At 38.8% G+C, this 21,880-nt stretch overlaps 1 protein-coding gene across 2 annotated transcripts; it reads left to right on the plus strand.

Annotated features, from left to right (window-relative positions):
• Positions 1-13,116: 13,116 nt before the first annotated feature.
• On the plus strand, positions 13,117-21,571 carry CCNT2 (cyclin T2). Of its 2 annotated transcripts, XM_063429352.1 has the most exons (10): positions 13,117-13,336; positions 14,525-14,606; positions 15,069-15,194; positions 15,884-15,944; positions 16,122-16,184; positions 16,283-16,328; positions 18,695-18,858; positions 19,292-19,362; positions 20,108-21,257; positions 21,356-21,513. In XM_063429352.1, exons 1-10 carry the CDS (start codon positions 13,179-13,181, stop codon positions 21,418-21,420), a joined length of 1,986 nt encoding a protein of 661 aa, XP_063285422.1. In that variant the 5' UTR covers positions 13,117-13,178; the 3' UTR covers positions 21,421-21,513. The 2 variants fall into 2 exon arrangements, with proteins under 2 accessions (XP_063285422.1, XP_063285421.1); XM_063429351.1 differs by having other exon boundaries at positions 20,108-21,571.
• Positions 21,572-21,880: the final 309 nt, after the last annotated feature.

The raw sequence follows: 21,880 nt of genomic DNA on the forward strand, positions 1-21,880 counted from the left end.
CACTCCAGGCTCCCACACACGTTAGGTGCACTGTGTAGGTTAGCTTACAGTTAGTTATACTGGGTGGGTTTATATTATTAAAGGGACACTCCAGGCTCCAACACACGTTAGGTGCACTGTGTAGGTTAGTTTACAGTTAGTTATACTGGGTGGGTTTATATTATTAAAGGGACACTCCAGGCTCCCACACATGTTAGGTGCACTGTGTACGTTAGGATACAGTTAGTTATACTGGGTGGGTTTATATTATTAAAGGGACACTCCAGGCTCCCACACACGTTAGGTGCACTGTGTACGTTAGGATACAGTTAGTTATACTGGGTGGGTTTATATTATTAAAGGGACACTCCAGGCTCCCACACACATTAGATGCACTGTGTAGGTTGGGTTACAGTTATACTGGGTGGGTTTATATTATTAAAGGGACACTACAGGCTCCCACACACGTTAGATGCATTGTGTAGGTTAGATTACAGTTAGTTATACTGAGTGGGTTTATATTATTAAAGGGACACTCCAGGCTCCCACACACGTTAGGTGCACTGTGTAGGTTGGGTTACAGTTATATTGGGTGTGTTTATATTATTAAAGGGACACTCCAGGCTCCCACACACGTTAGGTGCACTGTGTAGGTTAGCTTACAGTTAGTTATACTGGGTGGGTTTATATTATTAAAGGGACACTCCAGACTCCCACACACATTAAATGGACTGTGTAGGTTAGGTTACAGTTAGTTATACTGGGTGGGTTTATATTAAAGGGACACTCCAGGCTCCCACACACGTTAGGTGCACTGTGTAGGTTGGGTTAAAGTTATATTGGGTGGGTTTATATTATTAAAGGGACACTCCAGGCTCCCACACACGTTAGGTGCACTGTGTAGGTTAGCCTACAGTTAAACTGGGTGGGTTTATATTATTAAAGGGACACTCCAGACTCCCACACACGTTAAATGGACTGTGTAGGTTAGCTTACTGTTAGTTATACTGGGTGGGTTTATATTATTAAAGGGACACTACAGGCTCCCACAAACGTTAGGTGCACTGTGTAGGTTAGGTTACAGTTAGTTATACTGGGTGGGTTTATATTATTAAAGGGACACTCCAGGCTCCCACACATGTTAGGTGCACTGTGTACGTTAGGATACAGTTAGTTATACTGGGTGGGTTTATATTATTAAAGGGACACTACAGGCTCCCACACACGTTAGATGCACTGAAACATAGAAACATAGAAACATAGAATGTGACGGCAGATAAGAACCATTCGGCCCATCTAGTCTGCCCAGTTTTCTAAATACTTTCATTAGTCCCTGGCCTTATCTTATAGTTTGGATAGCCTTATGCCTATCCCACGCATGCTTAAACTCCTTTACTGTGTTAACCTCTACCACTTCAGCTGGAAGGCTATTCCATGCATCCACTACCCTCTCAGTAAAGTAATACTTCCTGATATTATTTTTAAACCTTTGTCCCTCTAATTTAAGACCTCTTGTTGTGGTAGATTAGGTTACAGTTAGTTATACTGGGTGGGTTTACATTATTAAATAGACACTCCAGGCTCCCACACACGTTAGGTGCACTGTGTAGGTTAGGTTACAGTTATACTGGGTGGGTTTATATTATTAAAGGGACACTCCAGGCTCCCACACACGTTAGGTGCACTGTGTAAATTAGGTTACAGTTAGTTATACTGGGTGGGTTTATATTATTAAAGGGACACTCCAGGCTCCCACACACGTTAGACAGTGGCGTACACACAACCCATGGGGCCCCGGTGCGAAAACTGATCCGGGGCCCCTCCCTCCCCCCGCGCGAGTGCTTACTCTGCGCAGGCTGGGGCCGCAACACATGGCGGCGGGCACCTGGTCGCAGGGCTGCGACCCGTGCGACCGCGGTATGTATGCCAGTGCATGCATAAACACATACACTTAAAGGACCACTACAGACACCCAGATCACATCAGCTCAATGAAGTGGTCTGGGTGCCAGGTCTCTCTAGTTTTAACCCTGCAGCTGAAAACATTACAGTTTCAGAGAAACTGCTATGTTTCACTGAGGGTTAATCCAGCCTCTAGTGGCTGTCTCATTGACAGCCGCTAGAGGATTGTCTGCGATTCTCACTGTGAAAATCACAGTGAGAAGACGCTGAACGTCCATAGGAAAGCATTGAGTAATGCTTTCCTATGGGCGGTTTGAATGCGCGTGTGGCTCTTGCCACGCATGTGCATTCGGAGCTGAGAGGCGGAGAGATCCCCAGCGTTAAGGGAGTCCGGCGCTGGAGAAAGGTAAGTGCTTAAGACACACACACACACACACTCTCATGAACAGACGCACACATTTACTGACAGACACACACTCAGTGACAGACGCACACAAACATACTCAGTAACAGACACACACACTAACACACACACACTCTAACACTAACACACACACTCACTAACACTAACACACTCTAACACTAACACTCTAACACTAATACACACACTCTAACACTAACACACACACTCACTAACACACTCACTAACACACACACACACTCACTAACACTAACACACACACTCACTAACACTAACACACTCACTAACACACACACTCACTAACACACACACTCACTAACACACACTCACTAACACTAACACACTCACTCACTAACACTAACACACTCACTAACACACACACTCACTAACACTAACACACTCACTAACACTAACACACTCACTAACACTAACACACTCACTAACACACACACTAACACTAACACACTCACTAACACTAACACACTCACTAACACACACACTCACTAACACTAACACACACACTCACTCACTCACTAACACACACACTAACACTAACACACTCACTAACACACACACTCACTAACACTAACACACACACTCACTAACATACACACTCACTAACACACACACTCACTAACACTAACACACTCACTAACACACACACTCACTAACACTAACACACTCACTAACACACACACTCACTAACACACTCACTAACACTAACACACACACTCTAACACACACACTCACTAACACACACACACACTCACTAACACTAACACACACTCTCTAACACACACACACTCACACACTCACTAACACACACACTAACACTAACACACTCACTAACACTAACACACTCACTAACACACACACTCACTAACACTAACACATACACTCACTCACTAACACACACACTCACTAACACTAACACACTCACTAACACACACACTCACTAACACACACACTCACTAACACACACACTCACTAACACTAACACACTCACTAACACACACACTCACTAACACTAACACACTCACTAAAACACACACTCACTAACACACTCACTAACACTAACACACACACTCTAACACACACACTCACTAACACACACACACTCACTAACACTAACACACACTCACTAACACACACACACACACTCACACGTTTTTTTTTTGTTTTTTGTTTTATTTAATCCCCCCAGCCTCCTTACCTGTGGGAGAGCTGGGGGGATTCCCTGGGGTCCAGTGGTGTTGCTGGCCCTGCTGTCACCCGGCTGGCTGGCGGCCGCGCGAGGGAGCACTGTCCCCTGGGTGCTCCCTCTTCAGCTCCCTTGCGCGCCGCGTACTGATGCCGGAGCCGGAAGATGACGTCAACTTCGGGCTTCGGTTTCAGTGCGGTGCGCGAGGGAGCTGAAGAGGGAGCACCCAGGGGACAGTGCTCCCTCGCGCGCCCGCCAGCCAGCCGGGTGACAGCAGGTCCAGCCTCGGGGGGCCCGGAGGTGGCCGGCTCCTGGGCCCCCCAGCAGAAGAGGCTGGCCCAGTGACCTACATACCTGGGTTGCAGGGCGGCTGGGCCCCCTGGTGGGCCGGGCCCGGTCGCAGCCGCGACCCCTGCGACCCTGGTATGTACGCCACTGACGTTAGATGCACTGTGTAAATTAGGTTACAGTTAGTTATACTGGGTGGGTTTATATTATTAAAGGGACACTCCAGGCTCCCACACACGTTAGATGCACTGTGTAAATTAGGTTACAGTTAGTTATACTGGGTGGGTTTATATTATTAAAGGGACACTACAGGCTACCACATGTTAAGTCACTTCCTTTGGTAAATTGCAGCAAATGCAGCGATTTCAAACTGAATTTTTATTATGTTTTATTAAGTGTATTTGTTTTGTAATGTATTAAATATTGAATAAAGCATTACAAAAAAAGTTCAACCCCAGCTAAAAATGTCCCTTTAAGACCTTTTCACCCAAAAGGTAAGTGCAGTAGGAAGCTTCAGTTGGAAACCATGGGACTGGGTCATGGACAGCCTGTGAGGCCAATGCACCAAACATCGTCTAAATGGACATAGCCACTAAAGCTGTAACTGATACAAAAGATAACATTATATTAAGTAGGCTTTTCAGTGTCATCCATAACATTTCCTTCTCTTTTACATTAAAATAATCTTAAATAAAAAATGTAAATAAAAATTAAATACTATTATGTTGAAGATCTCCACAATCTTTCATGAAGAATGAGGCCCACTCATAATTTTTTACTTGGATTGTGAGATCCACCATTTCTTTTACTGGAAGCATGTCACTTGTCCATGCTGGTGGGCAAGATATGAAAATTCCTGTCCTGTAGTCTGTAGAATTCAAAAGTGAAAAGAGAAAAATCATGAAAGTTACTTATTAATATTAGCTACATTACCTATTTACCTACCCGTCCCTTCGACTGTTTCAGGTAGCCGAATTAAAACGAATGGATCCAAAACTAATTGATTAGATTTGTTATGGATTCATTCGTTCTCGTTTCATTTTCGTGTTGCGGCGATTCCGAAATCCGGGCTCTTCTGAATAGCCAAATGGAAAGAATTTGAAAAGAAATTCAATTTGTTCCAAAACAAATTGCAGAAGGCTAGTGAATATTGCATCTCAATGCTCACCCAATATGTAGTGGGTGGGAATACTGAAAACAATCGAATACGAGCGTCCAGGATCTAACATTAATTGTAAACTAACAAATGTGTTCAATCCGTTGATAAAAATGAATAGAATGAACAGCCGTCAATGAAATGTGTTTAGTAAATAACACTAACATTGGGTTGTACAAACTGTACTTCTAATTTATTTATCATGTCTCTTTAAGGTTGTCTTGGAAGGCGATATGGTTGCAAAGAAAATGGTAAAAGTACACTTATTATAAAACCTGAACAGGGCAAAGTCCAAATAGTATGTGCCAGCTAAGGTCAAAATACATAAGGAAATACAGATATCAAATAGCTTTCCTAGATCTTATGCAAGCTTCTAGTTCGGAATCTTCCCAATATTATCCGTGCATATCTAGTGGGGTTTCTGTTTTCCGAGCGTTTGATAACATCTAGCAAACAATTAATCTCATTAGATAAATGAAGGCACAGGAAATGTAATCAAAATTGCTCTGCTAGACACCCGGTATCTTCTCTGGCAGTGCTTTCAAAAATACAACATCCACAAAGATGACATGTGCAATTAACAAAATGATCAGCCACATTTCTCTCTCTTTTTAAAATTAATATAATCTCTCATTAATTTTCTTCTTTGAGGTTATTGATAAACGTGTTGCTAGCTATAGAGTAGTGCAACATTCTAAAAGGTGACCAATTACCATGGAAACCGAAGTAATGTCCCTGCTGGTCCCACTGGTTTCTATAGTGATAACTAAACTCTCCCAACTCTACACTGCTGAGTTGTTTAATTGTGGACTCATATATTTGTTTGGTAAATTAATTATCAATTTATTGTCTAATTTGTCTTTGCTAGTTTGTTACCATTTGAGAGCAATGGGAATTTTATGACTTGGACAATGTTGGCTTATATTCTGAAATGGGTTTATACTATTTGACCAGCATAATGTTTATTTAATGGGACACTGTAGGCACTATAACCATTTCATCTTATTGCATTGGTTAGAGTGCCTAGAGTTTTAATTTTCAAGCAGTTTAGCACTGAATGATCGTTTCCAGCCCAGCCCCCGCCTCCCCCCCCTCCCACCAACTAAAAGTACATCTAAGGCAGAGATTCTTTCTAGCCATACCAATGCATACCAGCAATAAGCGTTGTGATAGGCTGAAAGGAATTAGCTGACACTCAGCTGCCCACTGCGACTCGGGTTAATGTATATCTCTTAGTGCCCGCATCTAATAATGCATTCGCACTGGGCTGGGACAACAGGAAACCAAAGCGGGGCAACGGGACAAGACCTCAAAATTAGGACTGTCCCAACAAAAAAAGGGACTGTTGGGAGGCCTGCTAATGCTTCCTCAATAGCCTGAGCTGTAAAGAGTGGATGGGCTGCTGGGGACTCTCATTTAGATTTAAAAAATTAAAATGGTTTTAATGCAAGACTGACAGACTTCTTTGAATTCAACTCTAGACTTGACCAAGCTGTGACCAAAGTATCCAATGATGTAATTGCTGCTAAATATCGTGGTCATTATTCAATCCTAATTCTTCTTGTCCTTTCTGCTGCTATTGGCTCTATTGATCAACAGCTTCATCTCATCCTCCAGAATCTCAGCCTGCAAGATACTACTCTTTCCTGGTGCTCCTTCTACTTCTCCCAGCGCTTTTTCAGTGTTTTTTTTCTCTGGCTCTGGCTCTTCTCCCCAACCCCTCTCTGTTGGTGTTCCCCAAGGTTCTGTCCTTGGTCCCCTACTGTTCTGGACCTATACCGCCTCCTTTGGTAAACTCATCAGCTCCGTTGGCTTCCTTTATTATTTCTATGCAAATGACATGCAAATCTATCTGACCTCTCCTGATCTTTTGATGTCCCTTTTGAGTCGTGTCTCTGACTGCCTCTCTGCTATATCCAACTGGATGTCTGCTCACTTCCTTAAACTCAACCTATCCAAAAGAGAACTTCTGGTCTTTCTTCCCTCAAGTGTTGCTAATCCCATGCATGTCTTCCTCCAAGTCAATGGTGCTACCAACATCTTTACCTTGCAGGCGCACTCCCTAGGTGTTCTCTCCTTTACCCCAGTCCATCTCCAAATCCTGTCGCTTCCATCTCAAAAACACAGCACAAATCTGCATGTATTTAAAGCCAGAGGCAGCTAAGTTACTGGTTCATGGCATTGTCGTCTCTTGTCTTGACTACTGCAATCCCCTTCTCAGTAGTCTCTCATGTTCCCAGCTTGCACCATTACAGTCTTCCTGTCCGCTTGCACCTCCCATACCTCTCTCCTCTGTCAGTCCCTACATTGACTTACTGTAAAATTTAAGGCTCAATTTAAGATTCTGGTACATGCTTACAAATCTGCTCCAACCTACCTATCCTCCCTAATACACAAGAATGTCCCGTCTAGGCCCCTGCGCTCTGCCAAAGACCTATGTCTATCTTTTGTCCATACTCCCACCTCTGATGCTCGCCTTCAAGATTTCTCAAGGGCTTCACCATTCCTGTGGAACTCCCTTCCCTTCTCCGTTAGGTGCTCACCCAGTCTCCATTCCTTAAAATAATAATTTAAACTCACCTTTTCAGGAAAGCGTATCAATTAAACTGTTAACAGCTTTCCCTTCCCGCACCCTGATTCCTCTTCTTCAACTATCATTAAAAGAAATCAATAAATAAATAAACAAAACACGAAGCCATCACTGAATAATATTCTATCAGCCTACTTTTCTACCCTACCCTTGTTTATTAGTCCACCCATTGTACAGCGCTGTGAAATTTGGTCGCACTTTATAAATATGAATAATAATGCTGAATGGAGTGACAGGGACCTACAGAGACTATATACACTTTCATCTTTTTATTGCATGGACTGCGATAAACACAGAGTCAACGGATGCCGAGGTTTAACATACTATATCCCCTCTGAGTCTTTTAGATATGTCATAAATGTATATAATATATCAGACAGTGCTAATGACATACACAGTAATTTTAGGCACATGAAGGAAAACTGTCCATTTTCACTCATCAGGATGCCCAGACTTTCTGGTAACTAGTCTCACAAAAGAGACTTTACTAACTCCATGATAAAAGCGTACCTCTTTTGTGAACACTTTTGTGTGTGTGTGGAGGATACTAAACGAGAAAACAAATCTCAAAGTATTAATAAACTCATTGTACGCCTCTAATATTTTAAATGGATTGAAAAAGTAAACAGAATGAAGAGCCCACAGTGAGACGTGTTTAGTGAATAAAACTGCCCTTTTATTATACAAACTGTTGAGAAGCAGACATAACACATTTATCATGTCTCTTCGATGCATTCTTGGAAGGAGATACGATTGTTCAAAAAACTATATAAAAAACAATTGTAAAACCTGAACAGTGCAAAGTCCCACCATAATGGGCCAGATAATGACCAAAGCAAAATACACAAAGAAATAAAACGATTACATTGTTTACCCAAGATCTCACGCAATATTATAGTTCAGACCTTTCGTACTGCTATCTGCACATGTCTAGTAGCATTTGTGCTTTCTAAAAAAAAAACTCAAGATAACATCTAGTTAAAAGGCAATCTAATTAAACAAATTAGTGCTAGGAAATCCCATTAAAGTTGCTTTCACTTGACACAGAAAAGGCCTCTGAATGCAACTGTCACCATTCAGCATATACAGTGACGATGACATGTCCGAATTAAGCATGTGACTGGATGCCACATTTTTTTAAATTGTGTAGCTACTACAATACCATACGACCATGTTTTTGTTTTGCCAACTTTTATGTATCAACTATTTATTGAAAAGTATTTTAAACTACATTGAACTATTTGGACAACAGTATAGCACCTGTTGTATATGGCTTTGGGTTTGTGCTAGGTTTAAAAGCGGTCATTTTAAACAAGTTAGCCATCCTTGTTTACTTTTTTTCATTTTTCTTTTTTTTGGGAAAGAGGGAGTTTTAGAGAGCCATTATTTCAGATTGGTTGAGTTTGATTTATAAACATGTTGCTATCTAGAAAGTAGTGCCACATTCTAAATGTGGAGCAATCACCATGGGAACGGATGTAATTTCATTGGTTTCCATAGTGATAACTAAACTGTTACATTCTGGGGTTCACATATTTTTATTTTATTTGGCTTGTGAATGAATTGCTGTTAAGTTTGATACGAATGTGTCTTATTGTCAAATTGATCTTTGGGGAAATAACTTAGTTATGACACAATACTTGGAAAATTGGGTTTAAATTCTGCAATGACACCCTTTGACCAATATATAATTAATATGTAGATATATGTTTCACAGTTTCGGGCACATATTTATTTAACCAAGAATGACCACAACTCATCTGCAATCTTTAAAAAGTTTCAATTAATTGACATTCAAACTTAATTATTTTAGTTGTCATTTAGCATTCATTTAATTGTGTTTGCATTAAACTAATTAAGTGCAGATAACTTTTACAAACAAACAGAAATACAATAGTACACACAGTAAATGCAAACCTGACTATAATTCAGTTTAGCAAAAAGATAACGTAATCTATATGGTGGAATAAAAAAATACACAAGTGTGTTTCATAACGTGTCAAAATTACAAAATAAAATATTTAGAATTTTACACATTGGAAGTGGTACAGATGGATCAATTGACTAATTGATGGATTAATGAACTTCTGGATAACAGACAGATGACCTCATCGCATTGTATACTATATGTGAAATTATTAATGACGAGTTAGAATTAAAGAGGTCAGTAAGGTATATAACCTTTTCATGTTGTCCTGAGGAAGGTATATAACATTTTCATGTTGTCCTGAGGAAGGTATATAACATTTTCATGTTGTCCTGAGGAAGGTATATAACCTTTTCATGTTGTCCTGAGGAAGGTTCCAGTTGGGAACTGAAACGTTGACCATGCTGTAAAGATGGATTATATTTAATAAAAGAAGTAAATTTGAAAAATCCTGGAGTGCTGCTATCCTGTTCCATTGTATCAAGTGTTGCTGAGCAACTGATAAAAAGCCTTTTTTTTCTAAGTTGGAGTGCAAAGTTCGTGGTTTGTTTTATATATATATAGTATATGCGGCTTAACCAAAAGGTCAACTTTTTATTATGAATACAGTGTGTAAAAATAAATTAGGCACTATAGCAGATAACCATAAGGTAATGTTTGCAGACACCTAGTAATAACATGGGTTTGGGCTACAGTCTCATCTCAGGTGTTTTTCTTATCACAAAAGAGTTGCATTGAAACAAAATTTCCAAAATGTGGGCCATAAATGTTGATCTGGACACACATCAAATTTACCTTAATTTCCATCTCAGACTCTTTGACTTTGCAAATGTGATTATCTGTTCTACGTAATTTTATTAATGTTATTCACTTAACTGTGAATTGTATGAATTTAAAATGAGAATGGCTGGTAATTGTCTGAGTTTAAAATAAGAATGGCTGGGAATTGTCTGAATTTAAAATAAGAAAGTCTACGGAATGTGATTTACTGAATAATATGTATGTGCCAGTACTGTGCAGTACAATGAGACTAGATGTGTATTCCACCATATTATTCTGCTATTCAAATGTATATCACAATTTACATACACTGAAACTCAACTGTAACATTTACAAAGGCTCAGTTTGAGTTCAAATAGTTGATTTTCCAAACTTATCATTTCAATAGTCTGTTTGACTCCTTAAGATCACTTTACATTGCTTCACATAACCACCTGCCACTAATTTATTAAACCAAAGTGTGAAAAACTAGAAAACAAAACTATATATTGCACAGCAAAAGTATATAAAATCTCAATCCTGCCATGACTACTCACACACACAAAATAAATAAATTTAAAAAAACGAACTAAAATGTTTTTGGAGTACTTTCAAAGTATAGGAAATCGAGGAAAGGGGAACTGCTAAAAATTCATGGTGGAAGATGGAATATGTAGTATTCTTCTAATTAATTTCCATGAAGTGCAAATTAAGAATAAACACATCACACAACAAGACCACAAGCAACAGGGTGTGTGCGTGTGTATGTGCAAGTGTATACACGTGCATGCATGTATCAGTTTGTGTATGTGTGCCCGTGTCTTTGTGTGTGTGTGTCCAGAAACATGGCTGCAATGTGAGGGTGATATGGGTAATGTCATGGTAATATATACAATATATTTTGGGATATATATATATATTGGTAGTGTTATAGTCTGGCATTTTGGCATCTAATACATGTATACATATAAATAAAAATGTATTAGATGTCAAAATAGACTATCTACACTAATATATATATATATATACACATACACACAAAACTGAGAACTGAGTGCATGTTGGACAATGTAATATTGGACATATTGAGTGCATATTGAACAATGTAAGTGAAACAAAAAATACATTTAAACATTACTTTTCTGGAAACCCCAAAAATTCAGACTCTTGGTAGTGTTTTTTTTCTGCAAACTGCTTGGTAGTAAATGGGTTAAGTAGTATAAACACTTTATACATGAAGATGCATACTGTAAAGGTATTTTGAGTTATTTATATCTATGTTTGCTATTTCAACCCTTAGTATTTTCTTAAAAGTTCAAAACCCATAGAAAAAAAAGGAATACATTTTTTTTTAAAACTCTCTCTGGCTTTTGGTATATTTCTAGTGCTCAAACCGCACATAATGTGCAGGAATTATTACTTTTGTCTATTCGTGTTTGTGTTAGGTATATATTCAAATAGGAACTCATTTCTGATAAACTTTAAAAGTGTAAAATTTGTATTTCTTTTTTTTTAATCTGTTAACAAAGTATAAAAAATTACAATATAATAACCGGTAACATAATAACTGGATAGCACATCATTAACCCCTTAAGGACACACGACATGTGTGACATGTCATGATTCCCTTTTATTCCAGAAGTTTGGTCCTTAAGGGGTTAAAGGAAATTTGTAACCAAAAACAAGATCAAAATTTTTCAATTGTATTACATTTTCTCAACATTACAAAACCAAATCTACACAAATACTGAAATTTAATACGATGGCGGCTCATCCAACAGAGAGAGCTTTAGATATATAGTTAATTCATAAAACAGAGAACTTCTCAATATCAGGAAAATGTTTTCAACGTGTGAAAGTTGTTCAAGCTATGAGAGGGCAAGTAGAATCCTCTTTCCTTCCTATATTGATAATTAACTTGATTTGGAATTCCCAACCGGCTAATATTATCTGCTACTTTCCAATTCCTCGCAATGAGGAATTCAGATCGAGATGTAACACAGCGTTTATGGGAGACGGAATTAGAAGCGTGTTTGTCATTTCAGAAATATGACTAAAAATGATATTCCATGTATTGGGAGATTTTATTACAGCGACCACCAAATATGTAAACACGTTCCTCCATTCTCACCACATCTAAAACTAAAAGGGAGAAATAATATCATTATATTTTGCCAGTTCTTGAGGGTACTATAAACCACGTGTGAATGACCCTAAGCTGGGTTTCCTGTAAGTTTAAGCAATTTTTAAAATATTTTACCAGGAAAGATACATTGAGATTTGAGTTTAACCATTTTTATTTCTTGTTCGAGGGGCTGCGATAAAACTTTACTTTTTTTTACGATGTTGAAATAAATACAAGATGTTTATTTTTATTTTTTGTTGTTTTTTTTATTGTGAATTCATTGTGTTCAGTAATAATGATGCTAATTATGTTAAATTTAATTGAATGTGAAATGAAGGCCTTTGATTGAAGAATCCCTTTCAGCTCTTTGTCTGGTTGTTAAAAAATAGAAATTAAACATAAGAGAAAGTCAGAGGGTCTGAGAGTCCATCCAACCATTTCCTTTCATTATGTCCTATTGTCAAACTAAATAAATGTAAATGTGTCAATAAAGCTGGTTGTTGGGGTTTTTTTCCCACAACGTCATAGGAAGGCGACCAGTGAGCGCTGGGCTCGCTTGGATCCGCCCACCGAGTGGGCGTGACCCTGGCACGCGTTTCGCGGTTGCTATGTAAACGCGCGGCCTGCGCGCGCCGCAGACTCAGAGAGGGCCTGGGGGAGTAGTTGGAAGGTTGGAGAGAGCGAGAGCGAGAGCGTGCGAGCGCTGGGGTCGCCGGGTCACCGGGTCACGTGAGGACGTCGTCGATTTCCGTCTCGCCGCTGACGCCACTTCCGGTGATTGTGACGCATTAGGGGTTCGGCTGCAGACGCTCGGCGCTGGCTGGAGCAGTCATGGCGGAGTGCCGGTCGGCCGAAGCTCGCTGGTTCTTCACCCGGGAGCAGCTGGAGAGCAGCCCGTCCAGGCGGTGCGGGGTGGAGGCGGACAAGGAGCTGTCCTACCGCCAGCAGGCCGCCAACCTGATCCAGGACATGGGCCAGCGGCTCAATGTGTATCCTTCACACTGCCAGAGGGGGAGCGAGGGAGGCCTAGCGCCTGGGGAGGGAGGGGGAGGCCGGGCACGGGGGCCACGCTGGGGGACGGGGGAGGACGGGCACCGGGGTCCCCCTGGCAGAGCATGGAGCCGGCTGCGGCCTAGTCTGGCTCTCACTGGAGACACGGTGTGACTCGGGGAGTCTCCATGAGGGACAAAGGGTCAGCACCTCCGGCCGGCATTGTGTGAGGGCCCCGGCCCACAAGGGGGGATACGGCTAGGGGCCCCGGCCCACAAGGGGGGGGATACGGCTAGAGCCCCGGCCCACAAGGGGGGGGATACGGCTAGGGGCCCCGGCCCACAAGGGGGGGATACGGTTAGGGGGCCACGGTGGGTTTTGGCTAGGTGCAGGAAAAGTGTTTACTAAAATGCCGGTTCCTCAGAGTGCATTATTTCACATTTGTTTTAATGTTTAAAATACACTTTTACTTCTAAATTCACAATTAGGGCAATAAGCCTTGTACAGGGTTATTCACTAAAGTGAGAATTCAAAGTGATAGAAGCCAAACTGGAAGTAGATGTGGCTTAGATGAGATGTACAATTCAGCTGTTTTGACCATATATAGTTTTTTTTCTCTCTTGGCTATTCTCATATTGTTCCCAGATTGTTGCGGTTCATATGGTTTGCAGTTTGTTGTGATTTTTAGTGTTAATCTTCGATGGTAGTGTGTGTTCCTTTATTTCTGCCCTAATGTAATACTGCAACATTTTTCAGAATTGTTAGTTAGTCTTGATTAGTTGTCTAATGTATGGAATACTAGCTGTTCTGAGCTTTTTAAATGATGTGCTTTCTTACCGTCATGCCCTAAAATATGTGGATTACAAATAATATATTAGACGCTTATAAGCTATCTGTTGCTACCTGCTGTAAGCCAAATTTTGCTTGTGAATGGTATGATGAAATAGGTTTGCCTCAATTTTCTTTGCAATAAGTGTGTATGTGTATAAATGTGTGTGTGTGTGTGTGTATATATATATATATATATATATATATACACACACACACACACATATCCGTTCTAAGCGCCATATTAAGCCACCTTTTGATTTTCTATCCTGAGTTTCTCTGCTTAGAATGTGTGTGGGTTTCATCTATGTTGAAATATTTTCTACCAAACTATTGCTTTCCTTAACCACAGCACACAGCTCGCAATTGACAATAAACACTGCCATTGTTTACATGCACAGATTTTATATGCATCACTCTTTTACCAAATACCACAGAAATGTAAGTAAAACATTTTTCCCATATATTAATGGACATTTTAAATTCCTGTTTGTACAATAGTTTTAGGAGTTTATTATATAGGGACTATCAATAAATGTTGTAAATAGTTTTGTTCAGTTACACAGCAATTTATATGAAGTGAATCCCAGGATGCATGGTCTATCAGTTTATATATCTTAATATTAGAATATATATATATAGTGTCTGTGTGTATGTATATATAATTTGAGTGTACTGGGAAAACTAGTGTAAGGTTAGGGAAATTGACTGGATAAGATGATCATTAATTGAGCAGGCAAACATGTATATGCATAATATGTTTGTTTTGTATTATCTGTGCTTTTTACTGTTGTGTATTTATTTATTTTACCTATTACAGATATTCTTCAGCCGTATTTTTGATCATTTCAAGATAATATTATTGTAGCCACATTAAATGTTTTGGTTATATATTCTGCATAGGTAATGTCTCCTACTGCTTTGTTCTTGGCTGCCAAAGTTGAGGAGCAGCCACGAAAACTTGAACATGTCATTAAAGTGTCTCATGCTTGTCTTAATCCAGACGCTCAACTTGACACAAAAAGTGACGTAAGTATAAAAAAATAGTTTGTAAAACATTTTTTCTAAATCTAAATTTTTGCTAATTAAATCCCGATTGCAAAACTCTGGCAAATATATACAAGTTGTGTCTATGGCTGAGTTGGGGAATTCTTTTCAGATAGGCTATTTTTACCTCATAGTTTCATTTTTTTTTATGTAAAGAGTGAAAACTTAGTTTAAGGAGGTACCTATCCATATTTCTGAACACACAAATAAAAATCTAGGTTGGATGTTGCATTATGTGGTGGTGTGGCTCTTTAAGCCAATGAGCTATATCCACATAGAGAATTAGGTGCAGTTATTTATTTATTTTTCATTGAAAGTTTATTGCAGTTTCATAAACTAAAATGAAACAAATAAAACAAAATGTAGGTTCCAAAACATGCAACAGTAAACAAAGGCATACTAAAATAGCATTGTATCCTGCAACAGTAAATGTACAAAAGGTTAGGAGCCAGCAGTAAGTTTTAAAGGCCAAGTTTACATTATATCTGTTTTGTTCATATCTGTATATTTTTGAATTTTATTAAGTGTATGTGTGTATGATATATATTACACATTATATATTTTTTTACAAATGCTTTTATGTACTTATAAATAATTGTTTTGTAACATTATGTGAAAATACCAGTTTCTCAGTTGTTTTGGACTGACATGGATTTAACATTTGTTTCTAGACATACCTGCAACAAGCGCAAGAGCTAGTAATACTTGAAACTGTACTGCTACAGACATTAGGTAAGTTTTTGTTTTTTTAAAGGTTCATTCATGAGGGAGAAGAGGGGGAAACCTATCAACATTTGTGATATAATTCTTAAGCTATTTTTCCCCTCTACGCATTCGTATTAATGTTTAAATACTTTGCTGTTTTACAAGTCTTGTAACAGTATATATAATATATATATATTTTTTTAGGCTTTGAGATCACTATTGAACATCCTCATACAGATGTCGTCAAATGTACCCAGTTAGTGAGAGGTTGGTTTATTTTAATTTTTTTGGCCATTAAATACTTGTGTGTTATTTGTTATACCTTTCAATAAACCTATGATCTTTTTGTCTTCTTTTTCTTGCAGCAAGCAAGGATTTGGCACAGACGTCCTATTTCATGGCTACCAACAGGTGGTTATCCTGATCCTTTGTTGCACTACTTTAGCACACTATAGCTTTCTTTATTGCAGGATCTCCTTTCTGTGTCTTACTGCCCTTGTTGCATAGATGAGAGACTTTGCTTTATCCATTGCCTGGTCTTTCTTCTGTGTGTTATGTAGTGTCAGGGGCCTATGGCACAAAGGGGTGGATTGCATACTAAGAAATGTAGTGATGCATTTTGATCAGTTTCTTGATGTTGAGTGCATAGAATTAAATTGGTAGCCCCGAGTAGCAACTAAGCATCTAAACTTACCCAGGGCATCTTGGTAAGTACTATGATACTTAATCTTATAGTTCATTCTCCACATATACAATAATTACAATTTTATAAAATAATAAAAAAATCTGCACAAGATTGGTCATAGCTCTTAGTCTGGCATTTCAAATTTATTTAAATTCCTTTTGTGCTTTGCATCCCAAATTTTACCATGGCCCTCTGAATTTAGATGCTGTTTAGCATTGAGAGTTCTTTTACGTCTAAACTGATTTAAAACGGGCTTTCCATTTTTATTTATGCAATGGTTTTATCGCAAAACATTCATTATATTGATGAACACTGTTTATTGATGGAATTTGATTAAACTTTTTCTGATTGTGTGCTTAATATCTGACATTTTGTGTAATCGTTTTAACAACCATGTGGCAGTCTATACTGTCCTACAGTGCAGGTCTTTAATATCCATTGTTGGCATAGCCTCTAATGCAGTCAAACTACAAGCACAGATTAAATACCTGCTACCAAGGAACCCCAGATATGAGGCTTCCCTCTGTCAGCTGGCCATAGTTAGTGGTGCCAGACTGACAGATGAAAAGTGAATGCTGCACATAGCCCTTTAAATCCTTGGAAATACCGCTACTGAGTTCACAGGGCCCTCTGTACTGGGTGATCTAGGAAATCCCCCCTCTGTGGACTTCAGTACTGCTGTCAGCAGATGGAATTCCTCTTAAGTGGATGTTTTAGGGGAAGGATTAATGGTTGGTTTAAGGGCAAGACCAAGGGAAAATGTATATTTGTTGTGATATTCTAATCAAGAGCCATAGCAGAATACAAATATGTGATGTGGAACATGTGTGGTCTGTGAATTTCCCCAAAATAAAATGTGCAGAGAAAAGAACACAAAATTTAAATATTGTGACCATCACTCATTATCAAATGGTTGAATTAAAGTGTTAAATGCATTTAGTTAATTAGCCAGGGGCATGTACTTTCTGCAAATATATATTTTTATGTTTTGCATTCTGTCACTACTATGCAAGTTGTAATTTCAGCATACTAACATTTTCACCATTTTAGCTTTAACACTGTATTTCAAATGGTGTTTGTTTTATAACTTCTAAAAATTAAAATCCTATACATATTGGGTACTTGATTAACAATTAGGACTAAGTAGTAAATCTATTTTGAGTTAATTGTCTTAAGTGTGTGTAGAAATTTTTAAACGTAGAGCTGAGAAGAAAAATAATAAAAAAAATAAATACAATTTTTTCAATATTTTATTTCTAGTTTATATTGTGTTGTGTATTTATATAGAGTATCAAAAGAGCCATATTTCTCCTTCAAAAATAATATATAATAATGGGTGTGCCTAGACAGAACAGGTGAAGTTGTGGTAGAATGAACGCATTGCAGAAGTGCCAGAAAAGCCTGGGTCACAAACATGTCACATCTGAAAAAAGGCTTGGTCCTTAAGGGATTATTGAATATATCACTTGGACTCAATAAAATTGATCATTTCTGCTCAGAATTGAAGTTTTCTTCAAATAAATGTTACATAATTTTGTCGATTATAAATATAGTTTAATCCCGAATCCGGGCATTTTCATGGGCTGTGCTCTTTATGCATAGGCAGATAGATGCACACTGAAGTCCTACAGTAACTGCTCTGTCCTAACAAAATATGATTTTGAATTAATATAAAAATAAAATTTTGTGTAGGCTTTTGCCAGCAGCTTGGTTTACAGAATAAACAGTCATGTTGTGCTTTTGTGAAACAGTATTTCCACTTGTGCTAACCTGAAATTTAATTGCATTTTGTTTAGCTAGTTTGAAATAGGAGCAGATTCTGTTCCTTTGTTGTGCAGCCTTTAATATCATTTTGCGTTGTTTAAATGGAAACATAGTTTGTCTTGTTAAACCAACCGTGTGATACTTTTAATAGGTGACGTACAGAGTGCATTGAGTTAAATCATTTTTAATGAAAGCTGATATTTTTTTCCTTTGATTTGCTATAAAATTGGATGTATGCAGGTTTTAGGATTAGTTTATAACTTGCATTTCTATATTTAAACTACATGCACTAAATGTTATGGCTTTTTTCTTGTTTTTCTTTGTGCAGCTTGCACCTTACAACATTCTGCCTTCAGTACAAACCGACAGTAATAGCATGTGTGTGCATTCATCTGGCTTGCAAATGGTCCAACTGGGAAATTCCTGTATCAACGGATGGCAAACACTGGTGGGAATATGTGGATCAATCAGTTACTCTGGAACTGCTTGATGGTAAGAACTTGGATGTGAAAGTGAGAATTATATTGGCGAGTTCTCTAGGCATGTTAAAATAAGTCATCCTGTATTACCACTAAGAATATAATCAATCCTGTGTTTAATTTTCCAGTCTGACAGCTATTTTAGCTGCTTTGTTTTGTAGATTAGGAATACATACCAATCTTTTAAGGACATCCTTAAATATTTTAATGAAAAACTAAACTCAACAGTTTTGCTTTCTTGAATGTGTAAGCAGGGTTAATGCTGACCTAACTGCTGCATCTTAGATTATCTTGCATAGATCTTGAGGGTGTCTTGAACCAATGATTACCTTGGCAATCTGTGTTTAAGACTTGTCTTGCAGTGTTTTTGATGTCTGACTCCATTAATTGGATAGGTGAGAGAGTGGTTTGAAAACATAGAAAGATAATCTTGTTTCCCTTTCCAGAGCTAACTCACGAATTTCTGCAAATTCTCGAGAAAACGCCAAGTAGACTGAAAAGGATTCGAAACTGGAGGGTAAAGAACTTTAACAAATCTGCAAAACTACTCATGTTTTACATGTTTCAAGTATCAATCTTGTCTGCAGTACACATGTCAGCCTCTCCTGCTAGATCAGCGATGGCTATGCTTTAACAGAGCAGCTGGAGCTGACAGTTTCCTTTACTTGCTGAGTATCTGATGAATCAGTCTTTTGCAGCAATGGATTTCCAATGTTTAAATCTCTCTAGTTTCCTAAAGATCTGGATTTATGTACTTATTTATTTTGATACAACAAATCTTTCCTAATGCTTTTTCATGACCTAAGTAACATCACGTGTAGCATTTGTTTGGCATTTCCAGAGTTTAACTTTTACGTTTAAGGGGCGGAATCACTAAAAGTTTAAACTCTGTAACTTACTCGGTGTTCTTGGGGTTTCCAATTGCTGTGTTGGTTAATCTTGGCATCCAGTATGTTTTGAATTGCATTTCTCACAGGGATGTAGTGCAGATATCTGGAATATCAAGCTTTAGCCATCGCTGCTTCAACAGGGTTCTTATTGGCTTCGTGGAAGCTCTTATAAAAAGAAACTCTTAGAGAATATTTAATAAGTTATTTCTCACTTTATTTGTCTGTTATTTTCTTTCTATTACTAAAAGTTAGCATATTTTTACTTTTAAAGTGCTCTATTAGATTAAATATTGCCATAGCTTTACTTTTTGTGATGATAAATACTTCAGTGGTTGCTTTTAATCTGATGACTTTTTTTTTCTTTCTCAATAGGCTAGCCAGGCTGCAAGGAAGCCAAAGTCTGATGGGCAGCTTGACAATTCCCTCCTTGGTCCATCCCTGGTCCAAAATTCTATATTGATGGATCCTGTTGCTGGCATCACTGCTAATGCAAGTTTTCCCAAGGCATCCTCTTCCACTTTTCCTCCACCAATAGCTTTGAACTCAGGAAGCATGCCTATCCAGGCAGCTCATAACCCAGATGAACTGGCAATACTGACCACAGCAATGCCAAGTACCTCATACACTATGGCATCCCACCATGAATGGCCTCAACATCATGAGCAGCCTAGAACTGAACAAGTGTATAATCCCAAAACCGAGAACTCTTTAACTGTTGCTCAGTTTGGCATAAACTTTCAACAAGCCACTGCTGTACAGCTTCATTCGGGCCTGCACCGTGCTGATAAAGGTTCAGAGCACTCTATTAAGCCAGAGCATGCTCATAAGCCAACAACTGCTAAACATCATGGTCAAATTTATGCACCTCCTATGGCTGTCCCTCATAAAATGTCACTGGACAAATACAGGGAGAAGCGTAAACAGGAAACCGTTGAAGTAGATGTAAGGGATATGTATGCACCAGTCCACATGGAATTGCATCACAAAAAGCACTCACATATTCCTACTGGAAGCTCTTTGACATCACCTCCTAAACTGAAAATTCAGCTTCCCAACTCTGACAAGACTGACAAACATTCATCTGATAAAAAAGATAAGGGTGTATCGCTCAAGTTGCGAATACCAATTCCACCTGGGGAGAGACCCTCTAACAAAGAGGACCTGAAAATGAAAATAAAAGTACCTTCCGCTGACAGACACAGCTCATCTGATGAGGGCAGTGGCAAAAGCAAACACTCGAGTCCACATCTGAGCAAAGAACATAAAGAGAAGCACAAGGAACATTCTTTCAACAGACACCATAGCAGCAGCCACAAGCATTCCCATAGCCATGGAAGTGGAAGCAGCATCAATAGCAATAGACTTTACACAGATGGAATGTCAACGACTGTTTTGAGGAGTCCAATTGGCCTGTCTAACGATGGTGGTACCTCGAACTCCAGCTCTTCCAGAAAGAGGCCGCATCCCAATGATGCCTCTTACAACCACCACTCGAAAATGAGCAAAAGTTCCAAAACTTCAGGTAGTTCTACTAGTTCTTCCTCTTCTAAGCAGTTTGTATCCTCTCACAACGCTGTTCTTAACCAACCCTTACCCCCTCCTCCCCCTGTCACATACCAGGTGGGCTACGGGCATATCAGCACCCTCGTGAACCTGGACACGATGCCAGTGGAGAACAGCCCTGAACACGTTCACGAGTATAATGCAAGGAGCCAGCATACGAACTACACAGATACATTCGACATTCTGGATTCGCTGTTAAGTGCCCCAGAAATGAACACGTGATTCTTTATTGTATATTAGGTTTTTTTTCCCTCCCCCCCCCCCTTTTTTTTTTTTTTTGCTTTTCCTAATTGTTTTTGAATATAAATTGTTTTTATTTAAACAATCTTTAGTATGGAAAAACATTCTTTAACATTGGTGACGTCTGTTGCCAGAATTTCAATACATTTATTCTAAGTGCTGCTTTTACCCCTCAATCTGAAAAGAGGTTATAGTCAAATGTCTATCTCCACATATAGTATTATTAATACTGTAATTGCATGAAAGGTGCAAAAACTCAGTAATTCTATGGTTCTAAGAGAATAAGAATGGTTGGCTGTTTCTAACCCTGTAGAATGCTTCAATAATTGCTTATTTATACTT

Source organism: Pelobates fuscus, chromosome 8, assembly GCF_036172605.1.
Source record: "Pelobates fuscus isolate aPelFus1 chromosome 8, aPelFus1.pri, whole genome shotgun sequence".
NCBI classification, from domain to species: Eukaryota; Metazoa; Chordata; class Amphibia; order Anura; family Pelobatidae; genus Pelobates; species Pelobates fuscus.

Coding starts and splice junctions, on each gene's coding strand:
- CCNT2 (XM_063429351.1), top strand. CDS start 13,179: ATGGCGGAGTGCCGGTCGGCCGAAGCTCGCTGGTTCTTCACCCGGGAG. Junction 15,195..15,883: donor AACTTGACACAAAAAGTGAC/GTAAGTATAAAA, acceptor ATTTGTTTCTAG/ACATACCTGCAACAAGCGCA. Junction 16,185..16,282: donor ATGTACCCAGTTAGTGAGAG/GTTGGTTTATTT, acceptor TTTTTCTTGCAG/CAAGCAAGGATTTGGCACAG.